The sequence below is a fragment of the Danio rerio genome, chromosome 2 (genome assembly GCF_049306965.1).
Source record: "Danio rerio strain Tuebingen ecotype United States chromosome 2, GRCz12tu, whole genome shotgun sequence".
NCBI lineage: Eukaryota > Metazoa > Chordata > Actinopteri > Cypriniformes > Danionidae > Danio > Danio rerio.
Window position 1 is genome coordinate 60,016,174 of NC_133177.1, and position 12,511 is coordinate 60,028,684.

Sequence of the window (12,511 nt, forward strand, 5' to 3'; positions counted from 1 at the left end):
GATCTCGTTTTTCGTGTATTTATGATTTTTGTTGTTTTTGCTTGCTTTCGTTTGCCCACTTTGAGAAATTTTGTGAGGTTTGTCCATTTTTTTTTCAATCGATTTGTATGTTATTTTTTGGCTCCGCTCCTTCCCGACAATATTGAGCTATACCTTCTCAAGTTCACTCTTTTCTCAGAGTAAGGTGGACAGGGAAGTTGTCGTTCGACTTACATTTTGCAAACACATAGAAAATGTATTGTTAAATGCATCAGGTAAGAGGTGAAGGTCATCTTTGTATTTATTTTATTCTACATTTCAGTATAGGGAAGAATGCGGCGCATGGCGCTGAAGAACTTTTTTTTCTTTTCATCAGTTTCTAGCAGGGTAAAGGGTTATTCATGAATTAGAATTGTTTTATTATATTTCTTTCTTTTGTTTGGCTTCACTATCGTCCCATTACTCTTGAGTTGAACTAATTTTTGTTTGATACTTTGTTTGAATTGGCTACTTTATTATATTTTTATAATTGTAAATATTTTTTTGGGCATTACTCCGGTTTCACTTTTGTACATTAAAATCACCTTTTGGTAGTATGGCAGTTCTGTTGTCAGTGTCTTTTGCTTACACCCTCACATTGTGAAATATAATTACCACACTTTTTGAATGTTATAAGTAAGTTTCGTGAAACAGTTACGACAGATAGGCGTGCGCTTTCTCTACGACACAAATTCCATTCCTGTACTCCACTGGAAAACCAAAATGTTGCCACACAGGTGACTTAAATGTGTCTGGGGATCTGCAATCTCAATAATATGTGAAGCAGCCATCCTGCGTACAGTAGAACCGAGTGTGATGCTCACTCAAGTCATATGACATGCACTTGGAAAATACTAACTGTAGAATATACTATTTAGAACAAAAGTTCATCATTACTAATACAATTGAATCAAATGTGATAAAATAAAGATATTTAAATTGGTTTATTTAGTTAGAGACAAGTGACATCAACCTCAACACAATGGGCAGCAGGGGGTGTGAGAATACTGCGGTACGCCACAAGAGTTTCGCGATACGTATCATGGTTTGTGTATCACAATATTTCGGTTCCACTTGTAATATTGTTACACCCCTGATTATTATTATTATTTTTATATATTTTTTTTTCTTTCTTTTTTTCCAGCCAAACTAAAAGAAATAAGACTTTCTCCAGAATAAAAATAGAAAAAAATAGAAAAACACCTTTTTACGCTTCTTGCACAATGAAAAGAAAAATGCTTAAGGGTTAGTTCACCCTAGAAAATTAATTTGATAAAATATATTTTTAAATGTTTTAAAATAACTCAGATTGGATTTGACTAAAAAAAGAAATTCATACACTCTTAAAATGCTAGGTTGCTAAGCCAACAGATGGGCAAAACCAACAGTCAGGTTAATATTTTCCGTTAAATTTAAATCACACTTTTTAAAACACACTTTTTATTTGTCCATAATTGTCTTAACATTTGGGTTACAACAACCCAGCATTTTTTAGACCGTGTAAACCTACAGAAGAGTAAGGGTAAGTCAATCATTGGCTAATTTTTCTTTTTGGATTTTGGATTAGAAAAGTAAAGCAGTCAGTATGTACTACAAGTACTGTATGCAGTGTAACTCTCACCTGTCTCAGATAGAGCTTCAACACATTACTAATGTCGTGTGGAGACGCCTGCGAGAGCTCCACCAGCTCTTTTCCATTCTCAAAGGCCTGACACAACTTCTCCACACGGGTCTTCACTCCATTCACACGGTAGATTCCCTGAACACATGAAAAATAAAGCATTACTCTAATACAGATTACTGCATCACATTTCTGAAGCTTCCAAATCATCACCAAAACCAGAATATGCTGTTGCTCACAATCTACTACCCTTCTGTTGCTGGAGTTTTTGTAAGTTTTACACAATGGGGCTGTTGAATGGAAAAGCACACTGTGTAAATGCCCCCTCATTATTTTTTTCCGTCATACCTTCATTTTGAGCGCTCTCCTCTCGATCTCCGTGATGCATTTCTTGATGATGAAGGGAACAGCGTCCTCTTTACCATGCAGGACTTGAGAGAAATCCCGACCAAAGAGCTGCAAGCGGCCTTGGAGCTTTTTATGCCCACACTGGATGGCCAGAGACTCCAGACACTTCTTATGACACGCTAGAAAACACTAAAACAAACACACACACACATTATTCAGGGATCTTTACACACTGCAGGTTGAGACAGAGCTTTTGCAAGGGTGCTTTGACAGAATTCACACTGTAAAAGCAATACAGAAATAAAGATGAATTGAACTGAACCTAAGGGTGGCCTCAAACTAACAGCTTACCTATGTCAATTCAAACTGTATCATCTCTTTCTTTCAAGTTCATTTATTTATAGAGCAAATTTAAAAGGAGTCACAAGACTTAACAAAGTGCTGTACATAAGACATAGTAAAATAATAATAAGACAGTACATAAAAACTTATAAATAAGGCAGGAGAAATGTCTGTAAACATGTAACAGTAGAAAGGACTATTAAAATAATCTTAAAAAGCCAAGCTAAAAAGGTGCGTTTTAAGAAGTGATTTAAAAATAGATAATGATGGAGCCATTCTAATCTTAAGGGGCAAGGTGTTACACAACCGAGGACTTGCCACAGAGAAAGCTCTGTCCCCTCCACGTTTCAGTCTGGACTGAGGAACTGAAAGAAGATTCTGATCGCTTGACCTAAGAGATCTCACCAGAGTGTAAAAATGAAGCAGCTCTGCGAGATAGGATGGGGCTAGATTATGGAGGGATTTATATACCAGTAAAAGCACATTAAAATCAATTCTGAATTGGACAGGCAGCCAACAAAGACCTCTGAGAAGAGGGGTAATGTGGTCATATTTTCTGTTATTATATTTCTTTGTTAAAATCCAAGCTTAAATCATATTTTTTATCTGAAGTGTTTTATATCAATAAATTTTTGATTGCATATTTAATTATCATGTACATTCTTTTGTTTTTATTGTTTTGAACAGCACTTTGGTCAGCAACTATTGTTTTTAAATGTGCTTTATAACGAACTAACTAACTGACTGACTGACTGACTGACTGACTAACTGACTGACTAACTAACTAACTAACTGACTGACTAACTAACTAACTGACTGACTGACGGACGGACTGACTGACTGACTGACTGACTGACTAACTAACTAACTGACTGACTAACTAACTAACTAACTGACTAACTATCTGACTGACTGACTAACTAACTAACTGACAGACTGACTGACTAACTATCTGACTGACTGACTAACTAACTGACTGACTAACTATCTGACTGACTGACTAACTAACTAACTGACAGACTGACTAACTATCTGACTGACTGACTGACTGACTGTATAACTGACTGACTGACTAACTAACTAACTAACTACCTGACTGACTAACTAACTAACTGACTAACTATCTGACTGACTGACTGACTGACTAACTAACTGACAGACTATCTATCTGACTGACTGACTAACTAACTAACTGACTGACTGACTGACTGACTGACTGACTGACTGACTGACTGACTATCTGACTGACTGACGGACTGACTGACTGACGGACTGACTGACTGACTAACTATCTGACTGACTGACTAACTAACTAACTGACTGACTGACTGGCTGAATGACTGACTGACTAACTCTCTGACTGACAGACTAACAGACTGACTAACTAGCTAACTAACTAACTAACTGACTGACTGACTAACAGACTAACTGACTAACTAACAAACTAACTAACTGACTAACTAACTAACTAACTGACTAACTAACTGACTGACTAACTGACTGACTAACTATCTGACTGACTATCTGACTGACTGACTGACTAACTAAATATTTGACTGACTGACTGACTGACTGACTGACTGACTGACTAACTGACTAACTAACTGACTGACTGACTGACTAACTAACTAACTAACTGACTGACTAACAGACTGACTGACTGAGTGACTAACTAACTGACTGACTGACTGACTAACTAACCAACCGACTGACTAACTAACTGACTAACAAACTGACTGACTAACAGACTAACTAACTGACTAACTAACTAACTAACTGACCGACTGACTGACTAACTAACCGACTGACTAACTGACTAACTAACTGACTAACTAACTGACTAACTAACTAACTGACTAACTAACTAACTAACTAAATAACTAACTAACTGACTGACTGACTGACTGACTGACTGACTGTCAGTCAGTCAGTCAGTCAGTCAGTTTGTTAGTCAGTTAGTTAGTTAGTCAATTAGCTAGTCAGTCACTTAGTTAGTCAGTCAGTCAGTCAGCCGGTTGGTTAGTTAGTCAGTCAGTCAGTCAGTTAGTTAGTCACTCAGTCACTCTGACTAACTAACTGACTAACTGACTAACTAACTAACTGACTGACTGACTAACTAACCAACCGGCTGACTGACTGACTGACTGACTGTATAACTGACTGACTGACTAACTAACTAACTAACTACCTGACTGACTAACTAACTAACTGACTAACTATCTGACTGACTGACTGACTAACTAACTGACAGACTATCTATCTGACTGACTGACTAACTAACTAACTGACTGACTGACTGACTGACTGACTGACTGACTATCTGACTGACTGACGGGCTGACTGACTGACGGACTGACTGACTGACTAACTATCTGACTGACTGACTGACTAACAGACTAACTGACTGACTGACTGACTGACTGACTATCTGACTGACTGACGGACTGACTGACTGACGGACTGACTGACTGACTAACTATCTGACTGACTGACTGACTAACAGACTAACTGACTGACTGACTGAGTGACTAACTAACTGACTGACTGACTGACTAACTAACCAACCGACTGACTAACTAACTGACTAACAAACTGACTGACTAACAGACTAACTAACTGACTGACTAACTAACTGACAGACTATCTATCTGACTGACTGACTAACTAACTAACTGACTGACTGACTGACTGACTGACTGACTGACTGACTATCTGACTGACTGACGGACTGACTGACTGACGGACTGACTGACTGACTAACTAACTGACTGACTGACTGACTAACAGACTAACTGACTGACTGACTGAGTGACTAACTAACTGACTGACTGACTGACTAACTAACCAACCGACTGACTAACTAACTGACTAACAAACTGACTGACTAACAGACTAACTAACTGACTAACTAACTAACTGACCGACTGACTGACTAACTAACCGACTGACTAACTGACTAACTAACTGACTAACTAACTGACTAACTAACTAACTGACTAACTAACTAACTAACTAACTAACTAACTAACTGACTGACTGACTGACTGACTGACTGACTGTCAGTCAGTCAGTTTGTTAGTCAGTTAGTTAGTTAGTCAATTAGCTAGTCAGTCACTTAGTTAGTCAGTCAGTCAGTCAGCCGGTTGGTTAGTTAGTCAGTCAGTCAGTCAGTTAGTTAGTCACTCAGTCACTCTGACTAACTAACTGACTAACTAACTAACTGACTGACTGACTAACTAACCAACCGGCTGACTGACTGACTGACTGACTGTATAACTGACTGACTGACTAACTAACTAACTAACTACCTGACTGACTAACTAACTAACTGACTAACTATCTGACTGACTGACTGACTAACTAACTGACAGACTATCTATCTGACTGACTGACTAACTAACTAACTAACTAACTGACTGACTGACTGACTGACTGACTGACTGACTGACTATCTGACTGACTGACGGACTGACTGACTGACTAACTATCTGACTGACTGACTAACTAACTAACTAACTGACTGACTGACTGGCTGAATGACTGACTGACTAACTCTCTGACTGACAGACTAACAGACTGACTAACTAGCTAACTAACTAACTAACTAACTGACTGACTGACTAACAGACTAACTAACTAACAAACTAACTAACTGACTAACTAACTAACTAACTGACTAACTAACTGACTGACTAACTGACTGACTAACTATCTGACTGACTATCTGACTGACTGACTGACTAACTAAATATTTGACTGACTGACTGACTGACTGACTGACTGACTGACTGACTGACTAACTGACTGACTGACTGACTGACTGACTGACTAACTGACTAACTAACTGACTGACTGACTGACTAACTAACTAACTGACTGACTGACTAACAGACTAACTGACTGACTGACTGACTGAGTGACTAACTAACTGACTGACTGACTGACTAACTAACCAACCGACTGACTAACTAACTGACTAACAAACTGACTGACTAACAGACTAACTAACTGACTAACTAACTAACTAACTGACCGACTGACTGACTAACTAACCGACTGACTAACTGACTAACTAACTGACTAACTAACTGACTAACTAACTGACTAACTAAATAACTAACTAACTAACTAACTGACTGACTGACTGACTGACTGACTGACTGTCAGTCAGTCAGTCAGTCAGTCAGTCAGTTTGTTAGTCAGTTAGTTAGTTAGTCAATTAGCTAGTCAGTCACTTAGTTAGTCAGTCAGTCAGTCAGCCGGTTGGTTAGTTAGTCAGTCAGTCAGTCAGTTAGTTAGTCACTCAGTCACTCTGACTAACTAACTGACTAACTAACTAACTGACTGACTGACTGACTGACTGACTAACAAACAGGGTTCGCAAAACTGCTAGCCTGACGTCCCAGGGCTATTATGTTGTCCATTTGGGCTACCAAAAATGAATCAACCCTGCCTATTGGGCTATCTTCAGTCTCACCTCCTCACATTCTGCACCCTGGAAATAAACGTAGCTGTCACATTCTCTACACTTGGATGGCGTGCGAAGTTTGCGCAGCCGATGGGTTTTTGCAGCTTTGGACAATCCAACGTTTCTGAATGGTCCAGTGGGAGCCACGATTTCTGGTTCAATCCCATTTATGCCTAAAACACAACAAACATCCAGACACATTAATAATAATAATTAATTATTACAATTAATAATTAATAAAAGAAAAGTTTAAAGTTTGGTGTGTGTGATCAGAAAATAGATAGGAACAAATCTCAAAAATGTGCCATTTTTGTGTGGAGTTTGCAAGCTCTTCCCGTGTTAGCGTGGGTTTCCTCTGGGTGCTCCGGTTTACCCCACAGTCCAAACACATGCGCTATAGAGGAATTGATGAACTACACTGGCTACACTGCATGAGTGTGTGAATGAGTGTGTATGTGTGTTTCCCGGTACTGGTTGCAGCTGGAAGGGCATTCGCTGTGTAAGTTGGCAGTTCATTCCACTGTGGCGATCCCTGATTAATAAAGGGACTGAGCTGAAGGAAAATAAATGAAGGAACTGACTTGTAATCGATTACTTACTTTGTTCGAACTGGGTCATGGCACCATCTCTCTCCTCTAAATCTTCATTGGATGATAAAGTGGCCGCAGACACTGGCCTTGACGGCTTTGAGATGTCTCCTAAGATCAAAACATTAAACGATATTATTTTATTGAAGTGTTTTTACTCATTAATTGTATAAAGCTGACATTTTTTTACAGACCAGTGCTGTTGGTGGGAGAGCCCAGTCCACTTCCAGGACCAACACTGTCAGTGTCACTCAGTGTGGAGGGCCAGGACTTATGAGCCTGATGGTGATCCCGAACTACAGAGACAAAACAGCACACACTTCTTCACTATTTATTTTATTGTGCATGCAAATAGGGCTGGGCAATGATGTAAAAAAATAATCTAATTTCACAATATAAGACATACGTCTCATATCCTGATAACAATATATATATATATATATATATATATATATATATATATATATATATATATATATATATCATTGATTATCAGGTCACACTTTACAATAAGGTTTCATTAGTTAATGTATTTACTAACATAAACATAATTGTACATCATTTATTAATTGTTGTTCAACATTTACTAATGCATTATTAACATCCAAATTCATGCTTGTTAACATTAGTTAATGCACTGTGAGTTAACATGAACTAACAATGAATGACTGTATTTTCATTGACTAACATGAGCAAATACTGTAATAAATGTGTTGTTTGTTGTTTGTTCATGTTAGTAAATGCATTAACTTACATCAACTAATACAACCTTACTGTAAAGTGTTACCGATTATCAATATACTGTATATATCAATGGTTATTATGATATAGTACCATTTCTGTCAATTAAATCAATGATATTTATTAACTACATATAAATTTATATATTTAAATTTATAAATTTATACATATATATTTTTTTTTACATTTTGAAGCATATACTCATTTATAAGTGATCATAATTCTCACTTTTATAAGAAAATGTAGAAATATAAAATAAATAATAATAAAATATTAAACACTTTTCAAAAACGAATGATAACAGATTCAACATAAAAATAAAAATATCCCTATATAACATGCAAAATGTTAACACCGTACTTTCTAGATTGCAACTTTCTCATGATGCTCTTCATGTTTCTGTCTGCATCCCATAATTTAATATTGCATGTATGTTAATTATAAAAAAGTATTAATGTAAATAATGCATTTCATGACAAAACGATATAAACAATTAAGCATAATAATATTAAACATTAGACTTTTTATTTTGTCCATACCGTATATAAATGGTTATATTGCACAACACTATATGCAATAATCATAAAATTGGCTTCTGTTACACTTAGTTCAGGTTAATTTATAGGGTAAGACTGTGTTGTGTTGTGTGTGTTCTCTATAAAACATCTGTTTCTGTCTATTAGTTGTCTGTAACTTACCTTGACCTCGTCTTTGCTTAACCACAGTTCCTTCTCCAAACCCCGCCTCCTCAGGGGTGGTAGGAGCCTCACAGCTGTTTTGTCGCTGGTCATTGGACAGGCTGTTGTTCCGGGTACGAAGTAACTGCCTGATAGCAATAATAGAAATGCCCTTCATTAACAAATTGTCAAACATACAGTTGAAGTCCAAATTATTCGCCCTCCTGTGATTTTTTTCTCTTTTTCAAATGTTTGCCAAATGATGTTGACCGGATTTAGGAATTTTTCATAGTATTTCCTATAATATTTTTTCTTCTTAAGAAAGTCTTATTTGTTTTATTTCGCCTAGAATAAAAGTACATTTTGATTTTTTTAAACCCATTTTAAGGTCAATATTATTAGCCCCCTTTAGCAATATTTGTTCTGGATAGTCTACAGAACAAACCACTGTTATACAATGACTTGTCTAATTACCCTAACTCTACCCTAATTAACCTAGTTAATCCTTTAAATGTCACTTTAAGCTGTAAAGAAGTGTCTTTAAGAATATCTAGTCAAATATTTTTTACTGAAAGAATCTGCTCTCCGTTAGACAGAAATTGGGGAAAAAAATAAACGAGCGATCTAATAATTCAGGGGGGCTAATAATTCTGACTTCAACTGTATATATATATATATATATATATATATATATATATATATATATATATATATATGTTATATATATATATAACATATATATATATATATATATATATATATATATATATATATATATACATACATACATACATACATACATACATACATACATACATACATACATACATACATATATATATATATATATATATATATATATATATATATATATATAACATACATATACATACATATACATACATATATATATATAAATAACATACACACACACACACACACACACACACACACACACACATATTTATATATATACAGCATATATATATATACAGCATATATTGTAAAAATCTAATATACAGTGCCCAGCATAAATGAGTACACCCTTACCTTACACGTCTCTCTTTTATTTCTTTTTTCTATGGGAAGCTGTACTATAAGATATTTGAGTATATGCATTAGATCAGTGTTTCTCAAACTGTGGTACATGTACCACTAGTGGTAAGCAGGCTTTCTTCAAGTGGTACGTGGAGAAATTAAATATGTCATGTACATGCTACACACATTTCAAAATGTATCAAAAATGATGTATATAATATGCCATATATGACATATAGACTATATTTTTGAGGTAATCTGCCATGTTTTCAACTGTGCAGAGTTGTAGCTGCTTTACTGGGCCTACTACGCTACTGTATTTCAATACTGCTCATTTTGGTGGTACTTGGAGAGAAATTTTTTTTCTGAGGTGGTACTTGATGAAAAAAGTTTGAGAACCACTGCATTAGATTATTCAGTACTTGACTTATAGCATTTACATACTGGTTCTCTCTGATGAATTGCAGTACTTATGTTATCATCACTTGTAAGTTGCTTGTATCTTTTTTTCCCCCAAAATATATTTATTGGGTTTTGTTTGAACTACAGAACAAAATACTTAAATTAAAAATAAAAATAAAAAGTGAAAAGACAAACGGGTAAAAATGTGAAAATAAATATGTAAATGAATGACATAAATTCAAATGATAACAGTACATAATTAACAAATAAATAAATAATAACAATGTTCAGTGCATTTTTGCATCTTGCGTTTTACAGCTTTTATGTTGGGTCTTTACCTAATTGCCATTGCAAGGGGTTCTATTTCAAGCAAGATTAACACAGGGGACAATGGACACCCTTGCCATGTAAGTTGCTTGAATCTTAATGAAAAATGCTAAATGTAAGTAATTTAACAGTACTACCTAAAAAAATTGTAAAATAAAAATATAAAATAAAATTTTAATAAAGAGAAAAAACATTAAGGGAACCATAAAAGTTTATACATGTAGTTAAAATTTTGTAGTTTAATTAAATTTGTTGTCTTTCTGTTCCTAATAATAATAGGTGACCACACTTTTTAATAATATAATATAATATAATATAATATAATATAATATAATATAATATAATATAATATAATATAATATAATGTAATATAATACAATATAATATAATATAATATAATATAATATAATATAATATAATATAATATAATGTAATATAATATAATATAATAAATATAATATAATATAATATAATGTAATATAATATAATATAATATAATATAATATAATAAATATAATATAATATAATATAATATAATATAATATAATATAATGTAATATAATATAATATAATAAATATAATATAATATAATATAATATAATATAATATAATATAATAAATGTAATATAATGTAATATAATATCATATAATATCATATAATATAATAATTTATATAATATAATATAATCTAATGCGACACGATGGCTCAGTGTTTAGCACTGTTGCCCAACAGCAAGAAGGTCGCTGGTTCGAGTCCCTGGTGGGTCAGTTAACATTACTGTGCAAGTTTGCACTTTCTCCCTCTGTTCTCCCTGTCGGGTGCTCCAGTTTCCCCAACAGTCCAAACACATGCGCTATTGGGGAATAAATAAACAAAATTTGCTGAAGTATATGAGTGTGTGTGTGTGTGTGTGTGTGTGTGAGTGAATGAGTGTGCATGGGTGTTTCCCAGTATTGGGTTGCAGCTAGAAGAGCATCCGCTGTGTAAAACATATGCTGGATAAGTTGGCGGTTCATTCCTTTGTGGCGAAATGAATAATAAAATAAAATATAATATAATCAAATATAATAAGATATTATATAATAAAATATAATATAATAAAATATAATAAGATATACTATAATATAATAAAATATAATATTATAAAATATAATAAAATATAATACAATATAATAAAATATTATTAAAAAAATATAATAAAATATAATATAATATAATAAAATGTAATATAATATAATAAAATATAATATAATATAAAAAATATAATATAATATAATATAATAAAATATAAAATTTATTATGAGCAAACTTTCTCTACAATGCAATCCATTTTAAAAATAAAAAGCAGCCTTTTCCATTTAATAACTGCACTAAACCATATTTCAATTTTAGTTTATTTTGATTGCTATAATATTAAACATGCACAGTTTTTTCACAAGCTTTTCACAGGAGGAACAGTTTTATTGTCTTACTGGTGGCTGGAAGCAGAGTATGGCTCAAACTGGTACTGTAGAGGCCGTTCGGTGCGCAGCTGCAGGTTTTTGACGTACGCTGCATACTGCTGACCCGGATCAAACAGCTTACAGCTCTCACACAGCGTCTGGAAATGCACCGGCAGTGCTGCGGTCTGCACATGCATTGTCTGATAATACGAGATGGTGCACTGGACAGATATGAAAAAACAAAAACACACAGTCATCCCCATTCACACACACCAGCAGCCCTGATCAGAGTGCAAGATTAAGATTAGAGTGTCCCAAATAGAGTATTTCAAATAAAATGTGATGGAGAATGTTTTTCCCGGTAGACTTTCAAAACAAGGGCGACACAACGGTTAGCACTGTGGCCTCACAGCAAGAAGGTCACTGGTTTAAGTCCCGGCTGGGTGTGTGTGTGAGTGTGTGTGAATGAGTGTGTATGGGTATTTCCCAGTACTGGGTT

The 12,511-nt window shown here is 34.5% G+C and overlaps 1 protein-coding gene across 4 annotated transcripts in view; it reads right to left on the minus strand.

The window, feature by feature from the left end:
• The window catches only part of arhgap45a (Rho GTPase activating protein 45a), a 71,591-nt gene that overhangs the window by 7,199 nt on the left and 51,881 nt on the right, over window positions 1-12,511 (minus strand). For all 4 annotated transcript variants that reach the window (XM_068214937.2, XM_005171466.6, XM_009298940.5 and 1 more), the window contains exons 13-19: window positions 12,043-12,233; window positions 8,824-8,951; window positions 7,579-7,680; window positions 7,397-7,495; window positions 6,807-6,970; window positions 1,988-2,176; window positions 1,640-1,777 (exon numbers count right to left, since the gene is read on the minus strand). In XM_068214937.2, the coding sequence (XP_068071038.1) occupies window positions 1,640-1,777; window positions 1,988-2,176; window positions 6,807-6,970; window positions 7,397-7,495; window positions 7,579-7,680; window positions 8,824-8,951; window positions 12,043-12,233 (1,011 nt within the window). The remainder of the gene's footprint in view (window positions 1-1,639; window positions 1,778-1,987; window positions 2,177-6,806; window positions 6,971-7,396; window positions 7,496-7,578; window positions 7,681-8,823; window positions 8,952-12,042; window positions 12,234-12,511) is intronic.